The 24097-nt window shown below is 36.3% G+C and overlaps 1 protein-coding gene across 3 annotated transcripts in view; it reads right to left on the bottom strand.

Moving 5' to 3' along the window:
• The window catches only part of EML4 (EMAP like 4), a 128096-nt gene that overhangs the window by 27695 nt on the left and 76304 nt on the right, over positions 1-24097 (bottom strand). For all 3 annotated transcript variants that reach the window (XM_087823513.1, XM_087823514.1, XM_016216324.2), the window contains 7 exons: positions 17167-17290; positions 15824-15973; positions 11754-11823; positions 10517-10627; positions 8102-8197; positions 3131-3265; positions 2882-3017 (listed from right to left, as the gene is read on the bottom strand). In XM_087823513.1, the coding sequence (XP_087679639.1) occupies positions 2882-3017; positions 3131-3265; positions 8102-8197; positions 10517-10627; positions 11754-11823; positions 15824-15973; positions 17167-17290 (822 nt within the window). The remainder of the gene's footprint in view (positions 1-2881; positions 3018-3130; positions 3266-8101; positions 8198-10516; positions 10628-11753; positions 11824-15823; positions 15974-17166; positions 17291-24097) is intronic.

Raw genomic sequence — 24097 nt, 5'->3', positions numbered from 1 at the left:
ATTTCATATATGTAGAAAATAACAAATACCTTGTACCCCGGAAGAAATAAAAAATACTGAAACAGTAGTGTGTGTGTCTATTACACACACAGATATATACATACACAGTGGAATAAAAAAGGATTTTCTGCTATTTGTAATGACATAAACAGTTCCTGATGGCATCACGTTAAGTGAAATAAGACAGAGAAACACAAATACTACATGATCTCACATGTGGAATCTAAAAATTGAACTCATAGGAACAGTGGTTGCCAGAGGCCACAGTGGGGAAAAGGGGTGAAGGTGGTCAAAAGGTACAAACTTCCAGTCATAAGAAGTTCTGGTATGTAACGGACAGCATGGTGGCTATAGTTAACAATACTGTATCATATATTTGAAAGTTGCTAAGAGGGTAGATCTTAAAAGTTAAAAGTTCTCATCATACACAAAAATACTGTAGCTGTGTGAGGTGATGAATGTTAACTTATTATGTTAATAATTTTGCAATGTATATCAAATCATGTTGTACACCTTAAATATACAATGTTATATGTCAAATATAGCTCAAGAAAACTGGGAAGAAAGAAATAGAATATACTAATTACTTTGAAGATTCTTGTTAATTCCTATTTAAGGTATGGAAGCTAGAAGAAAATATGCAAGAGAACGTATGAGGCATAAAACACAGGTGTAGCTTCTCACCTATTTACTAGAGTTAAAGGATTAGCTATGAAATTATGCTTGTGCCATCCAAAAATGTCCCTTATCAGATATGATATGCATATTTTAGTTGATAAGACTGTAAAGGGTGCAGAAATGTCATATTAGGGAATATAAAAACTAGATCAATCTACTGAAATTTCTGGCAAGATTTTAAAAATAGAAACTTTGAACTCTGTTGTGATCTGGTTTTACACATTTATTTCACTGCATGCATCAAATCCTTCCCAGCCAAACCTATAGAATTGTAACCCCAAATATAAAGGAATAAACAAACTTCTTAGCAAGTCTGCCTGTAACAGTCCTGAAGGAGAGCACAACACAGGCCAGTTCATGTGCCCAGAAATTTACAAGATTAAATTTCCCACTTCCTGTGTTTGATATGCAGATTTTCTTTGTACAAGTTCTTCAGACAAAAGCAAAAATAAAAACAACCTCTGAACCTTTCCCTGCCTCTCCCACCTTGACACACGTTAAGCTAATGAAGGGCAGGTACATTTACAGTCAAACTTCATTCAGTATCAGAGGAAAACATGTCAACAATTTGAGTCACGGTTCTGATGTACAACGCTGTTCTGGGCATTTCAGATAGTGAACAAAAGTGTCCAGGAAAAAGAAAAGAGAGAAAAGTGGGAAATATTGTTCTAATTTTCTTTTTTCTTAAGATTCGACACATTGCCATCCTTCTCATATGTGAATTTTGAACTAAACTGAATGAGAGAGGCTAAGAATGCATGGCCAATGACTGAGATCAGGGTCATCAGTAATACAATGTAAGGATTATTATTTTTTTTAACTTTTAAATACATTAATTCAATTTAACTGCAAAAGTTAGAAATTCAGGTGCATGGATATTGAAAACACTAATGTAGAATTATCTCCTAAAAAATACAGTATAAAAATCTTCACAGTTATAAGACATCAACGATGCTATATCCGAATTCCACATTTCAGTAAAAATAGTGCTTTAATCAGTGCTACTCAACTTCTACACTGACGCCCAAAGGTAAGATTAAAGTCATTTCCTTAATAAAATGTTTAACGTAATTTTCAACAGCTAGTACCAAATGCCAGACATTGTGTTAGTTCTGCGAAAGACTATTAGGAAAGTCAGACATGTAAATTGGGTCTTTCCTTCTGCGCAGGGAAACAAGGGCTCCCTTATTCATAAGCCACGTGTTGATTTCCATGGTCTGATGCAGAGACTCCAGTAAGACCATATTCGCTGAGATACGAGGGCTGGGAAAGGCGCTGGGACAGAAGTAGGCACTTGGAGTGCTGGCTTTTCATCAACCAGGGAAGTATTTTAAAAATTGGTCCTGCCGTACCAATTTGATGGCTGAATGATGGCCCAACTTTTCTGCATGCGCATGGCACGCCAAGTGCCCAGGGAGGGGCAAGGCAGGCACGTCAGAAATATCTTAAGTCTGTGTGGAGCTTAAACACACACGCGAGCACACACGCACACTCTTAGATCCGCTTGAAGGCTGAGGATAAGGTTTAGTAATCAAGCCTCTCCCACTCCCCCACTGCCGTCTTAACTTTTGTTTTCTTTTCTTTTAAAAGATCTCACTTTTGCAATCCTCGCAGGCTCCTTTCTGGTCATCTAGCCTGGGATACAGGGCCCTTGGCCTCACAGCTCTTCCCTCTTCCACGGTGAGTTCACCCAGGCTGTGAAGTCGGCTCTCTCATTTCCGTTACCACTTTCACGTGACAGACTTGTTCACCAGCCCGCCTGCCTGACTCTCTTATCCACCTTCCTACTTCCGCTTGCACGGTTTCCCTAAACTGGAACCAAAGTTCCATACCTTTTGTACATTCACTATGGCTTAACCTTAATACCATTTCTTCTGTGAAGGTTCAAAAAACTCAGAAGATCAGATGATTTCTCTATTATATTTATACTGTTTAAATTAATGTATCATCTCTTTCTAATTATTTTCTAATTAACCTCTTAGAAGGAAAGGTTCAGTAGAGTCAAAGGTAGGTTATATATGCTTAATAAATGAGTAAACATTTTAATTTTAAAAAGGTCATGAAGAACCTTAAAAACGTAAGGTAGGTTAGTAGTTCTCACACCGATTTACTGCAGCCCTGCTCTTGCCTGGGTATGAGGTGGGGCTCCAATAGCAGCGTGTGCAAATTAAAAAGGAATGATGCGAATATGAGAATACAGTACCTTTCGGCCCTTTCCCAGGTGTGGGTTCTACAGTAGTTTTGCTCCATATAAGTATGACTCCACCTGAGTCTCCAGTAAGTACATCTCCATTCCCCAAAAATGCTAAACACTGCACAAATTTTGGTTTTTCATATTTCTACAAAGAAACAATGAGAATTTTCAGTTTTTCCTGTGGCATGATGACTTCATGCTCACTCAACAATTAAAAATTAAAGTTTTATAATTAATTTATAACATTATGATCCTTACCCCAAAAATTCCCTGTTTTCTTGTTAGTGAATTGCCACTCCAGGTCCAGAAAAAAATATGAGATTTACCACATGTTATTATGGTATTTGCATCTGTTGGATGGAACTCCACAGCCAAAACAACTTCATTTGTTGTCTGTGGAAAGAGAAATAAAGCTTTAGATGAATGTGTACTCTTATCTCCATCAAATACCAATTACAGCTACAGATAATCAAAGACAGGAAAAAAAAATTTTGGGAAATGCCTTTTCTTCCAAGATCTATTTTCCTGAATTTTTTTTTTTTAAAATATATCTTTATTGATTTCAGAGAGAGGAAAGGAGAGGAAGGGAGAGAGATAGAAACATCAATGATGAGAGAGTCATTGACTGGCTGCAGCCCGCAACCTGGGCATGTGCCCTGACTGGGAATCAAACCCTGATCACCTGGATCTAGATCGATGCACAGCTGCTGAGCCACACCTGGCCGGGCATTCCTAAACATTTTTAGCAATAAATTTTTGTAATAATTATTTAAATTTGATGTCTTCATACTATTATATCATCTTTTATACTATTTATATATAATAACTATATTAGGAAGACATTTATATGAATTTTATTTTATTTAAAAAAAAAAATTTATTTGATTTTAGAGAAAGAGGAAGGAAGAGGGAGAGAAACACTGATGTGAGAAATAAACACCAATCAGCTGCCGCCTGCACTTCCCCCGAACAAGGATTCATCCCACAACCCAGACATGTGCCCTCACCATCAAACCTATGGTCTGAAAGTGCACAGCCGAGCCACACCAGCCAGGGCTGTATGAATTAGTTTTAGATTTTAATTTCTTGCATATTTAGGGAAAAGTACACTAAAACTATCAAATGCGAGAGCAACACATATTTGTCTTAAAGACACTGCCATTTTGATTAAAAAAAAGAAGTCTTGCCCGGCCGGGCGTGGCTCAGCGGGTGAGTGTCGACCTAGGATCCAGGCGATCAGGGTTCGATTCCCAGTCAGGGCACATGCCCAGTTGAGGGTTGGATCAATGACTCTCTCATCATTGATGTTTCTATCTCTCTCTCTCTCCCTCTCCTTTCCTCTCTCTGAAATCAATAAAGATATATTAAAAAAAAAAAGTCTTATCTTTCTTTGTACTATTATTACTGACCACTCATTCACTTACTAATTTAGAGAATCGTCCTCAGGCTAAAGGCTTAAAAAGTATATAGAATAGTCACTACTGATTCATATAAAAATGAAAAACAAAAAACAGAGCTTTTATGCCATTTCCCTAAAAAAATTTAGAAGAAACAGAGTTTAAGCTTAAAAGAACTGGAGAAAAAAAGGAACAGGCACGAGAGTCCGACGGAATTACAAGTAGTTTTTTCACTGTAATTACTGAATTGAGGATGTTTTTAAAACACTATTTCAATATGTTCAGTAAATCATAATTGAATTCTTACTAAATTGATGTTTTATGGTAAAAGCACCTACTTAAACTTAACAGTGAGGTGAAATCTGTATGCTTGTAAAGCTGGTTATTGGTAGCTGGTGTTCCCTGCAGGGTGATATTTAATGTCTTCTTGTTAACTCAGAGAAGAACTTCATGTGCATGGAAGCATTTCCTCACTGCCAACCAACATGGTAAATGTGGTAATCTTATAAACAAAGTGGGTTAAATATAATACCTTTTATATTCTTAAACTAATAAAATGACACTTGAAATTGAGCTCATTTAAAAATTTTTTCCCATGTCTCTAACATTTCCACAATTTTACATTTCTGCTATCTGTTGGGCTCTATGGCCTTGAATAGGCACATAAATAAAACCCAAACAATCTAATGTGAACCTTACCAGGTTTCCTTCAAAAAATGAAGGAAAAGGACAGTATCTTTTCTTGTTATGTAGTTTTGCACAATGTGTGGTATGGAACTATATATACCTAGCAAGTCAAAGTAAATTTTAAAGATAATGTGTTAATTAACAAAGCAAAAATTAGTCATCTCTCTTCTAGGATGATGTTGACTTTAAAAAACTGATTGAACTAATCCTTAGTTTTCACTTAGATAAAATCAAAACTACTTGACAGCTGAATCTTATACCAAACTGATTAATCAAGTTGAATTAACTATAAATATTCCCAATATACAAACGTATAGTGCTAGTGAAAAGATACTCAAGATATAAAGTGAATCACTTTGGGTGTGAGTGTAGCCTTACAGAATATTTTAACTTTTTATTGATGTACATTATATAGAAAAGTTTGCAAATCCTAAGTACATAGCTTGATAAATTTTCACAAATTGAACACATCTCTGTACAGCACCTAGAGCAAAAAACAGAACATTACTAACATTGCAGAAACACCTCAGATCCCTTTTCTAGTCACTATCCCCTCCCCCTGCTCAAGTAACCACAATCTTCATTTGTAGTACCACAGATTAGCTTTGTATGTTTTACTTAAACGGAATCACATAAAATGTACTTCTTCGGTTCTGGCTTATTTCATCAACATTCATTCTGTGAGATCCATTTCATGTTAGTGCATATACTGTAGTTTCTTCGTTCTAGCTATTGTATAGTATTCCTTTGCAGGCAAAGATCACATTATTGATTTATCCATCCTCCTACTGTGGGGTATTTGAATTATTTCCTTTTTGGGGGCCTACCATTATTTTTGATTACTTGTCTTTTGGTCAACACATGTATATATTTTTATTGAGTTTATACCCAGGAGTGGAACAAGATGGGTCAGAGATTATGCATATGTTCAACTTTAGTAGGTAATGCGAAACAGTTTTCCAAAATGGCTTTACCAATTTATATGCCAAGCAGCAGTGTGTGTGAGTTCCAGTGACTTTACACCATCATCAACCTTGGTGTGCCTGTCTACTCTTACCCATTCATATTTCCACGTATATTCAGCTCATCAACTTCTATAAATATCACGCTGGGATTCTGACTGTGTTGAACACACAGATCAATATGCAGAAAAGTAATACCTTTATAATACTGTCTTCTATCTGTTTTTATTGTATATTCTCCCATTTATTTAGGCCTTCTTTAACTTCTGCCAATAAGGCTTTGAAGTTGCTTTACTGAATTTTAAACTTACATAAATTAACAAGTTATGTATCAACTCCCCAAATTCTTGTGACTTAAGCAAGGACAGAGCTCATCTACAGTAGAACAGAGTAAGGTCCATACACAGGAAAAGCTAAGAGGAAAGACAGAGAATCATGACCCAGCCCGAATCAAATCATTCCTCAGGCAAAATCCCTGTATGACCTTTAGTAGAGGCTTTCTTCCTCCTTAAACACAGATCGATAAATTCTCTTTAAGATAGCTTGTTCTGCAGTCGTGCGCTGGAAAGAGTTCTGATACAGACATTTGGGATCAAGTTTAGGGAACTTGCTGACTGACTGGGTAGGAGAAGCAAGGGACAAGGAGTCATATCTATCTTGGGCAACTAAGTGGAATGTGGTGTTAATCACTGAGAGGTGAAACTGGTTGGGAGCTAAGGAAGATTAGTACAGATTTGGCTATGCTGATTTGGACTTGTGGCATAGGACATACAAATAAAGATGACTAGCAGGCAACAAGAAATGTAGGTTTAAATCTGTGAGGGAGATAAGGGTTGCAGGTAAATGATGTGGGACACAGCAGATAGTAGCTAAGGCTATAGCAGCAGGACAAGATGTCGGTGGAGGACATGAGATATAACTGAGTAATACCAACATTTAAGGTCCTGGAAAGGAGATCAAGGAATGGCCAGTAGGAGGAAAACCACAAGACTTCATCTGGGAATCTTTACTACAAAGGATCAAAATTCATACATTACACTTTGGTATTACTTCCTTATGTTTCAATATTAAATTACCCTGAATGGTGGCTGAAAGACTGTATCTTCATTTATATTTTTTAAAGTTTGAGGTTTCCTGACAAGTACAATAAGATCTACTCTATTTCTTTCAAAAGATTAACTTACACTATTTGAAAACCATAACCTCTTTTCGACCAACAAGCTGAAAACTTGAAGCTCATACAGAACAAAACTGCTGAGACAGAGCAAGTGAGCGGGCGTGCAATTGAACAGGAATGTGATGTTATTTAAGAGTACAGCAAATATGTCATAGGCTTTTTTTAGTCATCCTGTCACTTTGAATCCCTTTGAAAGCCTGTCAGAGGGAGGCCATTTCTGACCCATGTGAACGCAGTTGCAATGCTAACCTTACATTCCTCTTTTACAAGTTATAGCTTGATCCACACAAAGGATCAACACTATTCTATAGCAACTATAAAATATGCCGCATTTTATGTAATACTCCAACAAACATAATTAAGGCCAAAAAGCGTATCATTACATATGCTTTTCAGTTATGTCAGCCATGCTCCTACAACTGAATTTTTCCTTTAGATTTTTAAAGCTTTAGAGATTGAATGAAATAGCACATTTTGTTTAAAAAACAAGAGTAGCCAAGTAGAATATTCAGTCTTAATTTTGAGATTAGACATCCATCTGCTTTGGCACTTCAGCAACATAACGTGTCTGAAATCTCACCGATACTGGTGAAGTTACTTGACTATTCTATTGTAAGATGCCATTAGAATGGCATTCTTTTTTTTTTTTTTAATATATCTTTCATTGATTTCAGAGAGAGGAAAGGAGAGGGAGAGAGAGAGATAGAAACCTCAATGATGAGAGAGTCATCGATCAGCTGCAGCCCGCAACCCAGGCATGTGCCCTGACCGGGAACTGAACCCTTATCTCCTGGATCCTAGGTCGATGCTCAACCGCTGAGCCACGCCCAGCTGGGCTAGAATGGCATTCTTAATAGCACAAGGTGAAGACAAAGCAATGTCTGATGAATTTGGATAGCTGGTGTGCTCTTGGAAATTATGGACATGCAATAATAGGCTTCTAAGGATTTGCAGAACAAATAATATATTCTAAAAGATAATAATTAAAAAAAAAATTTTGACTTACCTTTATTTCTGCTCCTTTTGACTTTCTCTGCCAATCCCACACAGTAAGCATATGCTCATTGGAGTCATCAATAACACATAAATGAACACCTGAATCCTAAAGAAAAGTCAATTAAAGGCATTTAAAATTTTTCAGATAAGGCTGACTTTCTAAGAACAAATACCATATTATTAAAACTGCTAACATTAAGATAATCCAAAATCTTTTAAACTTTTAATTCCTTGAAATATGAATATACTACTAAGACTGTATTTTCTGCAGAAATATAATAAAGATTCTTAAAAATACTTTCCATTTTAAATTTTTCCCTAAGTTGATTTCTACTTGCCATCTGGCCACTTCTATTATCCAGAGAGAGCACATGATCCATTCTGAGGATACCCTCGTCCCTCTGCATCTTCCCTCTCACCTTCTTGTATTGAAAGTATAGTCCTTTGAGGTAGGCATGAAATGTACATAATTTCATAACTTTGCTCCTAAGTTTTGATAATTTGATAAAACAATTAATGGCTTATTTTCAAGTTTGTCAGTTTCAGCTTTCCATGATATACATGATTTACAATTAATATGAACAAACAAAATAAATAAAAGCATAACTAAATTCCTTTCTATTTATTTTTCCAAAATGATTTTCATTCACATAATTTAAACCTCCCAGTTTAAGAAAAAGAACTGTGGATATTAAAAGGTTATTTTTTTTCCTACTAGCATTTGCAGCATATGCCTTAGATGTCTATGAACAAAGAACTGCTGTGGAGGAGAGGAGATGTATGCGGAAGAGCAGAGCTCACTCTTTCCTCTTTACCTTTCTTTTAGCTTGTATTGGAATGATTACCTAACTTGGGAAAAGTTAGAGTAGGAGGCAATCCAAGATAGTCTTAACACTGTAACAGTGATATCAACGAGATGACAATAGTTCCTGCTATAGAGATTTTAGGAGGAAAAAGGTAGCAAAAGTATTTCCTCTCTGTCCTTTTATCTCCTTTCCTAAATGTCTTTCTCCCAACTCCTGACTCATTTGACCCTTGACATTCAGTGCTTTCAAGCTAGCAAAGTTCCTATATCCACCCAAATTTATCTTTCTGTTCTAAAAATGTCCCTTCCTTCTCCATGTCCCACAAAACTCCCATAATCCAGAATACAGCTGCTGATGCCTAGGAACTGAAGAGTATGAATAAATAAATATATTCTAAAGTATAAATGGGACCCAATAAAATCTAGAGGGATATTTATATTTGAAATTAAAAATCCTGCCTGGCTGGGCGTGGCTCAGCAGTTGAGCACTGACCTAAAATCCAGGAGATTGAGGTTCGATTCCTGGCCAGGGCACATGCTTGATCCCCAGGCGGGGGCGTGCAAGAGGCAGCCAATCAACAATGACTCTCTCATCATTGCTGTTTCTCTCTCTCTCTCCCTCTTCCTTCCTCTCTCTGAAATCAATAAAGACATATTTAAAAAAATATAATAAAAATAAATAAACCCTGCCCTGGCTGGTGTGGCTCAGTTGGTTGGAATGTCGTCCCATAAACCAAGGTCATGGGTTTGATTCCTGGTCAGGGCACACGCCCAGGTATATTCTATTTCTTCCTTCCCAGTTTTATTGAGCTATAACTGACATATAACATTGTATATTTAAAATGTACAACATGATTTGATATACATTGCAAAATTATTAACAGTAAGTTAACATCCATCACCTCACACAGCTATAGTATTTTTGTGTATGATGAGAACTTTTAAGATCTCTCTCTCTAAAAAGAAAAAAATATGGATCTCAAAATGTAGGTCTCCTACATTTACATTAATATTAATGATTATATATAATTTAAGAGTGAATATAATGTTTAAATTAGTAACATTCTGTTTTGTTTTCCCCTCAGAATGAAGCCTCAAGGCTTAGGTAAGATTGCTAAGTACTGAATCTTAAACTCATGTTGTCTTCAATTCAGAACGAAGATAATTCATGATTTTAGTGACTACAAAGGTCTGATTGTTACTTTTGCTCCAACATGACATTAAGACAGTATTTGTGCATAATTGAGCAAGTCAAGTCTGTGAATTTTCTAAATAAAATAGAGCTCCATTATTCAAGCTAAAACAAAAGCACATCTTAGTGCTTGTTTTAATTTTACTATGCTATGCATGTATTCCTCTAACCATTTCCTGATACTACACTGGAATTCTATTTCAGGACAGAACAAAATTAAGTATAATTAAGTGTAATATCCTGGACCCTACCTAAACCAAAGTACTGTAGTACTTAGTTTAAAATGCTGGCTGTAGCTAATATCTCATGTTTCAGTTCAGAGTTATCACCTTCTATGAGCGCGCGCACACACACACACACAACTGAGCCTAAACTTCTGTTCAGCTTCTTTGTACCGCTTGCTTACTCTTTTAAAAACTGTTACTTACTGCTTTTGAAAAATCCAGGCATCCTACTCCACGCTCAAAAGTTCCAAGTCCAATAATCTGCAGCGTGGATAGGCTAACTGAATCCCATACTCGGACATGGGGTTGCAGAGGCTGCAAAAAGAAGGGAAGAACACAAGACAACAGGGCTCGCTGGTACACAGGTGGATGCCAATAAATATCACTGCAACACAGAACTGTTCACTGTCTTTAAAAAGTAACAGAAATGAATAAATATCTAATAAAAAAATAGCTACGCCATTTAGACATGCCCTCAAAGAACTGTGAGCTGGTATTTTCTTCTCATACCATGAAAATAAGGCTATAACAACAGTGATAAAAGTAGCAGCAGCAGGTGATCTGAGTATTTCCCAAGTGCCATATACTATTCTAAGTACACCACATATATTAGTTCATTTAATCTTCATAATTCTATGAGCTATGTACTATAATAATCGCCATTTAACAGATGAGGAAATTGAGATACAGAGATTTAAATAACTTGTCCAAAGTTATACAGCTATTAAAAGGTGGAGCCAGGATTCTGACCCAGGAAAGTTTGCTCTGGATACCCTGCTTTTAACACTACCTTTGTATCTGGGAAAATAATACTTTTTAAAATCAGTATTCAATAAATTGCTAACCAAACAGTTCTTAAAATAGAATTTGGAACTAGACGAGGTCTTATAAGTCATCCAATATAACCCCTCCAACTCCTTTTCATTAAAGAAACTAAAGCCAGAGAATTCCATGAGTACAGCCATATACTGCTAATCAGTTCCCATCAATATTCACTGTTGTTCTTTACAAATAAGGGATTCCTTATTTCAGCCTATTTAGTAATATTGAATAGTAACTGAAAATTTTAAAGTGTTATCAGTGCTACTCATATACAAAATCAAGGGGTCCATCAATTTAGGGAAATGGAAGTACCTCTGGCAAACATCGATAACTTATTCTATGTTAAAAAAATAAAAATCTTATCAGTACTCCCATTTTTACAAGTAAATAGTTTCCTTAGGGAGAACACTTGTTTTTTAGGGGGAAAAAAAATTAAGTAGTATAATTCTTTTTTGTTTTTTGGAATGTTCTTACATTCTAATATTTCCCCCCAGCTTATACTAGAAATCTTAGTAATTAAACTTTAGAAGAATAACATGAGATACAATAAAAACTACCATCAATTCCATCCTAACAGTAATGCCGCTAGGTACAGAAGGGATAAAACTGTGACGCTCACCCTTCCATCTTTATCCACTCCAGCTATTTGTCCAGTTGCAATCCTAATTTTGTCAGGATGTACAGCAAGGCTACAAAGTAGTATTAACAACAATTTTAAATACAGGAAACGTGAAACACCAGAAATATGCCTTAGTATCAACATTTTACAAATAGATTTTTGATCATTAAAAATCTCCCTATGAACTATTTGTTTTATTTTCTTCAGCAAGTCAAATAAACATCAAGTCTTTTCTAAGTTTTCAGCCGTACTTCTTTCTTTGCTAACCTTAACAAATTAATAAAACACTGTATTTGAAGAAAATATTTATTCACAATTGTGGCATAATAAACTAAACTGTTTTGTTTTTTCTTTTTCTTCTACCTCCCCCGACCCACCTTCCCCTCTGGTAACTACCATGCTGTTGTGATGCGTCTATGAGTTTTTTTTTTGTTTAATTCCTTCACCTAAACTGTTTTCATATGTTTAAGTTCCTTTCTAGTCCTGCACCTATGTTCATATACATATTCACATGGTTTTATTACAGTGAAGATGCACACTGCATTGTAATTTTAACCTATCAAAACATAAGCATTAGGGGTTTCAAGATGGGGGTGGAATAGGTGGATCTTTCTTGCACCTCCTCCCAGAACCAAAATGGAAATAAAGCTAAATTGGGGGAGATTCACCCTGAGTGTGAACCAAGTGAAGACTAGCTGAAGAGAAGACTTTGAAACAAGGGAGGGCAGAAACCACCTTGAGACTGAGAGGGAGGAGAGGAGAGAAACACTGATGTGAGAAACATCGATCAGTTGCCTCCTGTACGCACCCCCACTGGAGAGTGAACCTGCAACCTAGCACCTGTGTAACAGCTTGCACGACGTGGTCGGGGGTTAGCCTCAGCCAGCCAGCCTGCGTGGAGATCCCACCCACAAATGGGACAACAATCAAGACCCAATTACACGGGAGAGCACAAAGGACATTCCTAGAGCATCTAGCCCAGGAGATCAAAGAGACTGCACCACTGGGTCCTACAGGACACTTCCTACATAAAACCGCTCTATGAAGAGTGAGAGTCCATCAGAGAGGTGTAAATTAAAATTACAGTGAGGTACCACCTCACACCTGTTAGAACGGCTACTATTAATAAATCAACAAACAACAAGCGCTGGGGAGGCTGTGGAGAAAAGGAAACCCTAGTTAGTGCACTGTTGGTGGGAATGCAGACCGGGGCAGCTACTGTGGAAAACAGTATGGAGTGTCCTCAAAAGTTAAAAACAGAACTGCCTTTTGACCCAGCAACCCCATTTCTGGGTTTATATCCTAAGAATCTAGAAACACCAATCAGAAAGAATATATGTTCATAGCAGTGTTATTTACAATAGCCAAGATACAGAAACAGCAACATGCTCATCAGTAGGTGAGTAGGTAAAAAAGCTGTGGTATATTTATTTACACAGTGGAAAAATATGTGGCTGTAAAAAAGAATGAACTTTTACCCTTTGCAACAGCATGGATGGACCTAGAGATTATTATGCTAAGTGAAATAAGCCAGTGAGAGAAAGACAAATACCATATGATTTCATAAATATGTGGTATCTAATTGGTGAACAAAATAAAACCAGAGGCATGGATACATGGAACAGACTGACGGATGTCAGAGGGGAGGGGGATGAGGGAGACTGGATAAAGGATGGTGAAGGGATTAGCCAAAGAACATATATGCATAGCCCATGGACACAGACAATAGTGTGGGGAGGGCAAAGGGAGGGGGGGCTGGGTGGAGGTGAGCAAAGTGGGGGAGGAATGGGGGACATTTGCAGTAGTGTCAATAAATAATTTAAATAAAATAAATATATAAATAATACAAATAAAGCCCATAAACCATTTACCAAGATTAAATTTTTTTCTTAATTTATCTTTATTATTGAAAGTATTACAGATATCCCCCTTTTTACCCCCATTTACCTCCCCAGGCCTTCACCACACTATTGTCTGTGTCCATGGGTTATGCATATATGCATCTAAGTTCTCTGGAAAAAAAATAAGCATTTTTCCATTTTGTTACATAATCCTTATAATATTAACTCAACAACTCTTCTATTATTTCCACTTTCCTACAAAGGCAAACAACAGTGACCATCTTCACTCCTAGTGCCTCCAACCTTTTAATTAACTCTTAAGACTAAATTCTTATAGGTCAAACTTGGGGCAAGGAACTTCTAAGTACAAACTGAAAATAGTGTAGCACAGATGCCGACATTTCTCATGATAAACACGAGTAACTAGAAGCTTTTTAAAAAGATGCCTTTATGTCCATCTCTAGAATCTTTCTGCATCTTGCAACCACAGGGCAAGCTCAACTTGGGAATGTCCATTTTTTGTATGTATTAATCATTGCTTTTCAGAAGAATGGTATCAATTTAAACTATCATAAGAAATAAAAATGTTTTAAAAGTTTCACTATAATTTCCCCAAATTAAGAATTATGTTTTAACATGCCTTGATAATCTGACTGGTATAACTGACATATTGTTTTAATTTTTTTGATGACTAAGGAGGCTAGAGTTTATCAATATGTTTCTTTAACTAATACTATTTCCTCTAAATAGTTTATGTCCTTTTATTAAGGTCAACTACATGAGAAGCAACTAAAAATCTAACATTAACATTTTGCCATATGTTTTAAAACACACTTTAAAAAGTAAAATTTCTGGAGTTCTGGTGAAGATGGTAGAATAGGTAAATGCTGTGTTCGCCTCCTCTCATGACCATCAAAAATTACATCAAAATTACAACTAAATTACAGAACAATCACCCTTGAGAACCATCTGTAGACTAACTGAATGGAACTCCTAACACTAAGGATATAAAGAAGCAGCTGCAAGACTGCTTAATGGCAATTATAGTTTCTAGTAACACACACACACGTAAAATTTCTGGATTCGGTAATACATTTGCATCGTTCAAATATCAAAAGCTATAAAAACACATACTGAGAAAAGTCTCTTTTCTACTCTGCCCTATCTGCTACGATCTCATCTATCTCTCTACTATCCCCACTCCTTATCTCCCCAACCAGGTAATCACTATAATGTTTCTTCTTAATAATTCTGGAACATTGTCACATATGTGGAAGCAAAGTCAAATATTTATTTTCCACCCCACTTTTACCCATGTTAAAGCACTGCCCATTTTCCTACCCTTTAAGCTTTGTACTTTGTAGAATATACTAGGGATTCTTCCATATTAATACATAAAGGGCTTCCTCAATCCTTTTTTATAGCTGCATAGTAACCTATGGGTACATTACAACTTCACTTGTCTCCAGCCAAATGATATTTAGGCTGTTTCCAATCTTTACTATAATCACAAACATACTGTAATACATAATTCTGTGCATATGTTATTCTTTCACTGTAAAAGGCTGTATTTTAATCATCTCTAAAAATTTAACAATATATAATATTCTAATAGTCATATATTAATTTTTTCTGATAAAGATATAGGTGCAAGAATAGTACAGATAAAGAGAAGCTTTTTATGTTAGGAAATAATGATTTAAGAAATGAATTACTGAACTTAATAAATAGCAAAATTAGTTGAATAATTTTAAAACATGCCTAAGCATTTAAAGTTCTCACAGTTTTACAGTTTAACACCCTATGGGATACTTATGATCCTTATTTAGATATGATTTCTTTATCCCCAAAAGAAAATCCTGCATAGACTAAACCCTCAATAAATATTTAGTAACCAATAGTCATTCTCAGGTATCTGTAGAAGCCTAGTGTGCCCCACATACCTCTGACACTACAGCAGCAGAAAAGGATCACAGATCTGAGAAAGCAGAAGAGATCCCAATTGAGATTTACAGGCAATGTATTTTATGGTTGCTGATAACAACAACCATTTTGGAGGCCTGTAAGTCTTTTCTTTTTAAAATATATTCTACAGAATGGCGATAATATTCTTAAATTCTAAGCGGTCTACAAGAAATCATTTCCTATAAATCCCAAAATTTTTTAAAACATCCCAAAACAAAAATGAAAACATGGAATTAAAAAACGAACAATGTAAATGATACCAACCATTTCACACAGTCTGTATGACCCAGGTAGTGCCGTTGAGTTCTCTCCTCATAATTAAATAGTACGACTACTGATGCTATAAAATAAACTATTTCCCCAGTAGGAAGAAGGTAAACATTAGCTCGACAGTCCTTTCCTCGATAACCATATCTTAAAAGAAAGTCAAGGTTTTTAACAAACATAATTTTTGAGGTGTTAAAAATTAACAATTTCTTCAAGGATGCTTAAGGAAATCAGTAAGGTATAATGTAAAGAGGGCTGGGCTGGAACTTGAGAACTCGTGTCTGCCAATGTTCTTGAATCTGAGTTTCCCCATTCACCAAATACACTGAGTTCCCGGTGTGTAAGGTACAGAGCTAAACATACAAACCAATGGCCTGTGTCCCTAGAGCTTGTGCTCTGGCAAAAATGACAAAAGCCAACAACAATTATGTTATTAGGACCTGTGGGGAGAAAAATAACAGGATGCTGCAAGAACCATAAAAGGAGGAACTAACTTAAACGGAGAGAAAAAGAGGGCACAAAGGAAGGGCTGTCTGAGAAAGCGGCGTTCGTGCCGGGCCCACACGATAAATGAGAGCCAGGCAGTGTGGCAGGCAGAGGGCCTGTTAAAATGTCCAGAAGGACAGGACTGGCGAGATTCCCCAAGCTAATGCCCCTGAAAGGATGGAATGGTTCAAGGGCGGGGGAAGAGGGTGTGGGGGAGGCAGGCAGAAAGCAGAGTGCAAACTATTAGCTGCCTTGGGCTTCACTAGCAGTTTCTCAGAGGTTTTAAGAGAAGGGAGAATGTCTCAGTGTAATTAGGAGAGCTCTATTTTATATAGAAATTTCTTTAAAACGTTTGGCTGAGAACAGAAGTTAATTCTGGAATTAAAAGCAACCTTGTTAGTTTGAACTCAATAATTCATATTATTTCACAGGTTACAAAATATTTAACCGGCGTTTTCTTATTTAATTCTCACAACAGGCCTGTGAGGTAGGGGTTATTAACCTCTTTAAGTGAAAGTAAGTTTCACTGAGGGTAAGTGGCAGGGCCAAGACTCAAACATTAGTCTTCCAATTCCAGTTCAATGCCTTTTCTACCTCATTACAAATACCGGCTGTGATGACCACAGAATATTGCTTGCTGTACTTGAAGACGTTAATTTTGATGATTTTGAACTGCTAATAGCAAAATATATAAAATATGTGGAAGGATTAGAGATGACATCTCTTTACCTTCCCAAGAGGTTGTCATTTTTACATTTACTTTTCTGGTATAAAAATCATTTTGATAGAGGTCAGGTGAACTAACTTTTCCTTGGTGAAGCAAACAGATTTGCTGTCATGGTTGAAAAGGATACACCCACTCCAGTTTCAGCTTCTCAGGAGGCAGTTCTGTTCTGATGTCATCATAGTTGTCAACATCAGAAGGAATAAACATCGTAATTGGCCGACCTCGCATAAACATTTTAATATAGTCTCCTTCTGTTGAAACACAAGACAAAAATTAAGTCAGTTGTCTTTTCTGAATAACCACAGAAAAGTGGATACAATAAAAATGATAAAAAATAGCTATTTTAGAGTTCTAGTCTCATTATTTATCATTGTTTTTCTGTATAAAAATCTAGTACAAAAATACTATAGGAAAAACTATTGGTCATTTCCTTAAAATGAGAGTAACTATTTTCATAATTAAAATACAATTTCTCTGTATAAGTCAATACATTTCAACAAGGCAAGGAAGGCTGAGGTAGAAAAATGCAAAAGAAAATAGTGTCATGGAAGTTTCGCTAACAGTTGAAAAGACGAAAAGGATTATCGGAGTAGACAACCATGTCTACCACACCACTTGATCAACCTACTGCTATTTAATGACTTACAAAATACATGGCCTCAGAACATACCACAAGGAGAGGAGTCAATGCCCTCGTAAGTCAGGACAGGAGGGAGACTAAGAGCTCTGCTGCACATGGCTGAGGGCAGAGCTGGGAGGGAGAGAGAACCAGCTCCCTCACTTCACAATTTTGCCTACAATCAGCATTGGGTCGAAGCAATTAAATTCATTGCAAATACACTAACATTTTAAAGACAATGCTAGGAAACAATTTCTAATTAGCAGCAAAGGTTCTAAAACATCTTTTATTTAAATAAAACCAATAGTTGTTTATAAGCTCTGCAACAGTCTAAAACTAAAAATGTTAAAAAGACAACTCTAGAATCAAATCAGTATTTATTATATACCTTTTACAAATGGAAACAATACTTCACTTAAGTAAACAGATGAGATTGTTTCTCATGCCTTAAAACAAACAAAAAATGAAACACCTCCCGGCTGGGTGTGGCTCAGCAGTTGAGCGTTGACCTAGGATCCAGGTGATCGGGGTTCGATTCCCGGTCAGGGCACATGCCCGGGTTGCGGGCTCGATCCCCAGTCGGAGGCGTGCAGGAGGCAGCCGTTCAATGACCCTCTCACCACTGATGTTTCTATTTCACTCTCTCCCTCTCCTTTCCTCTCTGAAATCAATAGATATATTAAAAAAAAAAAAGAAACACCAAAAAGACCCAGTATTCCTACCTACATACAGGTATGTTTAATAAATGTTGACAATGTTTGTGAAATGGTTACGAAAGAACCTAAATGAGACGGAGAAAATAAGGGACTGAGAACAAAGCACAGGAAGCTGTCTAGCACTTGCCAACTTGTCTAGTGTAATATGAAAACAGCATTAGAAACAGGCTGAAACTGTGGTCATCAAGCAGAGGCTGACACAACTTTAGGACCTCTAATAATTCAAGTTTATAGAATGCAAACTATGGATGGAAAGATAAATTATTTTGCCGAATGTCTGCAAATAATTCTTTAGAGTCAGATTTAAAAATTGTGCTTTTTATGGGTGAGAAGTTCAAGTTATTTTTATTATTATTACTCACAGTGTGCTAGCCTCTAAGATCTTAGAACAGGCTAACACCTCCCACGCCACGATTTTAACACCACATGATGCATGTCTTTATTACTTCTGAATCTAAAAGTGGGCTCTGCTTCCTGATGATTTTTAGCATAGCTGAACTTTGATAACTAAATGATTACCAGCTGCAACTATTTCCCTTCTGCAACCATTTTTATTTCCTTGTCTTTTTTCTTTTTTTACAGTTTACTTTCTTATCGATGTGACTTTGTTATGCAATTTTCAATCATTGTTAAATTCTTTCAAGTCTTTTTTTTTTTAAAATAGATCTTTATTGATTTCAGAGAGAGGAAAGGAGGGGGAGAGAGAGAGACAGAAACATCAATGATGAGAGAGCCATTGATCGAGCCCACAACCCGGGAACGTGCCCTGACCGGGAATTGAACCCCGATCGCCTGGATCCCAGGTCGATGCTCAACCACTGAGCCACGCCCAGCTGGGCTCATTGTTAAATTCTTAAAGGCAGATATCCTGTCTTTTGGAATTTCTCCCAGAATCTTGATCACATGTATATGTCATAAATGCTTTCTGAATGAAAAAATAAAACTTAATAAATGCTTCTATTATCACTCAGAGGAGGTTGTATGTCCAGCAAAGGGAACAGGTTAAGGAGAGTATCAAAGAAAACAAAAACACACAAAAAAGTTCATGTCTGCTAATAGAATACCATACTGATTTATCAACTGTCAAGTAGCACTAGCAACTAAGTACTGTAAAAGCAAAGGAACTACCTATCTGATGTCTGTCAACTTTTCTAATGTAATATAAAAATGGCAATTCATGTTATGATAAAAATGCTTTCCCTGCCTGTAAACTGGCAGTATATACACTGGAGGTCAAGTGTGTAACCTAGACACTGCAAACAATTTCTGGGACTGAGATGGACGCAATACATGATAGTGGAAAGAACATGAGCTTCGGAAAAAGACTAATCGGGGCCCTTACTAGCTGTGTGACTTCAGCATCATTTTCCTAATACCTAAAATGCTACTACTACTACTCGGATTATAACTGATTAAATAAGCATCACACTGCAAATTATGAGGTCCTCGACAAATTTTATTCCCTTTCCTCTGAGAATGATTTTTGACTATTCTAAACACTGTCTAGGAACTGCTTACACTACAATATATAACACACTATATGATCTCTTAAGCTTAAAAGAGACTATCCTCAGAATAGTAAACATAGGCAAATAAGCTAAAATTCTGACTCTATCATGTACACAGGGGTCACAAATCCAAATATCTACAGGCCCAGGCAGGAAACACAAAATGAGAGCAGAGAGAATACAGGATGACTGGGGGTGGGGGGCACTGGCATACCCATGCCCATCTCAGGGAGGCAGCAGCTAGTTAACTCCATGGAAGATGGGGCCCACTGTTGCTAGATTGTCTCATTTTTTGAGAAGTAGGAAATCTGTAATTTATTGTGAAATATCCCCATTTAAAAATGTTTACTCCTTTGCCAAAAAAAGGGGAAAATGCCATGTGAAAACACACGTTGGCCCGCATCCAGCACACAGGTTACTAGTTTGCAAACTTTTTTTTTTTTTTTTTTAAAGAAGACAGCCTTTACCTGGGGAATCAGGTAAAATATATAAATGAAGAAGAGCCTTTTATCCTCAGTCATGATGAGTCAAACTCACTGCAGACTCTGTCCTGAGGCTGTCAGGCTTCTTGATCTTACAGTCAAAGGACTTTACAGTGAGCTTGCTTATTTTACCCCAATGCTTCTTTCTGGCTGTCCTCACTGTAAAGTACCATGAAAATCAAGGGGATGGAATGGGCCACGGGGCTGGTCAAGGAGGAGTATGAGATCTGCAACATTAAAACAAAGTTTGGTGGCCCAGAAAAAGAATGTAAGAAAAGGAAATTATTAAACTATCTCAAAATAAATAGTAAACACAGTATGGGGCTATCAGTATTCCATAATAAAGCTGCTGCTAACTGAAATGTAATTAATCTCAACATTTTATCTTCTATCCTGACACCATGAAAATTCCTGGGAGGCTATATGTGCAGTGGAGAGAACACAAGCTTAGTGATAAAGACAGTCCTTGTTTTGAAGCCCAGCTTTACCACTTACCAGCTTATGCTCCAATAAAATTCTTAACTGAATCTGATCAATGACAGCTTAATTATAAAAGAAATTCTGTAGAATATTGTTAATAAAAGTACCATAAACACCATTAGTTCATTTCTCTAGACACATATAATTTTGAAACTGAAAGGATTCTTAGCGCTCACCTAGTCCAATTCCTCACTTTTACAGAAGGGGAAACTAAGGCTCAGAAAAGTCAAATGAGTTTTTAGAATGTTCTCCAAAATTTTGTCTATTATTCAGAACTTGGGAAACATTTTCATTGTAAAACTATGTTCCATATCCCTACTATTCAAAATGACAGCCACTGGTTTTAACACTTCAAATGTGGCTAGTCAAAACTGAGAAATGCTGTAAGTGTAAATTACACAGCAGATTTGGAAAACTTAGTATGGAAAAAAGTAAAATATCTACTCAGTAGTAATTTTTTATATTGATCACATATTGAAATGATATTCTGGGTGAATGATAGACTGGGTTAAATATATTAAACTCAATCTTACCGGTGTTCTTTTCACTTTTTAAAATATGGCTACTAGAACATTTTAAGTGAGACATGTTATACATTATATATATTTCTATTAGACAGTACTGTTCAGACAAGTGGTGAGGTCCTCAGGCTAGTCAAAAGAAGTCCAATTACCTGACAATACAGCTTACTTATAATCTAAATAGTACGAGCCTGAGCTCTGAATCCAGACAGTAGGATAAAGAGGAAGGTGATGTTTCTGCTCTGTTATCTTTGAGAAGAGTGAACGCTAATCAAAATTTTGAAATACTTGATGCTATACTTTCCTTTCTATGTTCTTCTACACACCTCCTAGCATTTCCTCTTCAGTCTCCTCAAGTTTTGTTAACCTTCCACCTTAGCATTTCCCTTAGGCTGTCCTGTCTCCCAAAAGTGCTGCAAGTTGAGAAACAATCTTCATATTCTCTAATCCAAACTTTTTGGGATAGTTATCACAGGTGTTCTGAGAAAAGAAGCACTGCCAAAATGATTCATAACGATGTACATAACTGACTTTTAAAGCAGTTAATACATTTAAAAAATGATTATCACAATTTATTAATCTTTCATAGATGGTAAAAAAGTGAAAGGGAAACTTCAGACGGTGGAATAGGTCGGCAGTACTGGGCAACTCTGCTCCAGGGTCAGTGCCCTCTAGTTCTTTTTCTCACACCTTGCCCTATTTCTGGAATTAGGAATTTAAAAAACAAACAAACAAAAAACAGCCTTTCAAAGACAACAACAGAGTTTCCGGGGTTTGGACTATGACTCTACTTATCTGTGCAATGGGTAATCCTGACTGTAGAAAGCCTTCTCTGAACTTTGAGAATGCTCAGTTTAAAGCATCTTTCTCTCTCACATTTTCACTTTCAGAATCCATTAAAAAAACTTCTTTTACAATCTTTAGAACTAAAGAGCCCATCAAAACTGGAATATGCATTTTACCTTGAACTAAAATAAAATGTAGCTGTAGAGTGTGATGCTACCTAATTCCAGCAAACAAGCATAAAATTAAAGATGCTTTCATTTGAGCTTTTCCTCTGATATTAACAGTTCTAGTCCCCCAAAACAGAGAGCTAAACAACAGACTTATAAACAAGATGTTAGAAATATTGGGGATCAATATTGGGTGGAAGGGGTAAAATAAATAAATAAAGACAAGTTTAATGATTTAAAAAAAGAAAAAGAGGCCCGGCCGGGCGTGGCACAGCGGTTGAGCGTTGACCTAGGATCCAGGTGATCAGGGTTCGATTCCCGGTCAGGGCACGTGCCCGGGTTGCAGGCTTGATCAATGACTCTCTCATCATTGATGTTTCTATCTCTCTCTCTCCCTCTCCTGTCCTCTCTCTGAAATCAATAAAGATATATTTAAAAAAAAGAAAAAAAAAATATTGATGACAATTTTAAAGTAGCCATGACAAAGACCATTTTAGGCAGGCTAAAATATTTTCTTAAGAACAATTTATTTTTCAAACATAAGACTTCAAATCCCAGTTAATGACCCAGCTATACTGTAGTAATGATTTAATATTTTAAAATTCCAATGAAACAATGTAATCTGTAAGGATGTTTGGACTTTGAACAGGAATTTGATTTATACTATCATAAAATCTAAATTTCACTCCTTTCAAAGGTCTAGGTATAAAAATAGATCACAAAAAAATGTAGATCCCCAAATTTAAAAAAGGGTGGGGGTGAATTAAGAAGAATATAAACTGATCTACTTACTAACCTTATTTCACAGATTTCAAAAATTCCTAGTTGTAGTGCTTGCCAAATATTACGCAGTTAGTTTTACTGGCTAGGACAAGAACCGAGGTCTGAAAATTTTGAACCAGTACTAAAACACTACCTTAATTTTCTTTGTTCTATAGGCAGAGTTCTACTGGCTGGTAAATTTTACTGAATTCTTAATTAGAGGGTGGGGGGGAGTGAGGGTTCATAATGAAGATATAAAAGATGTGAACCTAGCCCCCTAGGAGCTTACAATACAGAAATAACAAGTCTTATACATCTGCCAATCAACTCTTATACTAATTACTGCAATAAACCAACTTGCAGTTAACTACTTTCTTGAATCTAAACCCCCTTTAATCAGATTTCTCTTTGCTGTTTTGTTTACAACTGTGATTGTCATAAAATTACTTAAAAAATATCAGATGTGGGAGTTTGCTTAAGCATTTTAGATTATTTTTACTGCTTGGAATAGCCTTTCTTTGGGAAAAGAGAGGAAAGTCTATTCCAATAATATAAGACACATAAAACTTCTAAATACTTGCTATATTGCTGAAAACTTATCTGAACTAAGCAAAATATGGTTGTATTTTTAAAACTCCCTCAGATCACTCACTTATATGCTCAGGAAAAGTTATTTTAAGGACTACATAAATGAAAAAAATATTCATTACATATGCATATACCAAGTTGTATTTAATTTTTTGAAAGTAAGAAATTAAAAGAATAAATGTCAGATGTCAAAATATTTATCCCTCCAGCTCTTTCCCAATTACGTACAGTAGAAAGAGAATCAGGAGCCCGAAGGAAAACAATAAAAACCTGTATATGAAAGTCTAATTAAACAGGATTAAGGAAAGGCTTCAACTTCACCTTAAACACTTTGAGAACCTGAGCCAAATAAAGCAAAATATAAAGATCTAATGGATCTGGGCAGTCAGTATATGGGTGCTTGCTATATTATTTGCATACATTTGCAGA

Source organism: Miniopterus natalensis, chromosome 13 (assembly GCF_054644295.1).
Source record: "Miniopterus natalensis isolate mMinNat1 chromosome 13, mMinNat1.hap1, whole genome shotgun sequence".
In the NCBI taxonomy this organism is placed as follows: Eukaryota; Metazoa; Chordata; class Mammalia; order Chiroptera; family Miniopteridae; genus Miniopterus; species Miniopterus natalensis.
The sequence above is the reverse complement of the archived record's forward strand: the minus strand, read 5'-3'. Positions and strand labels throughout refer to the sequence as shown.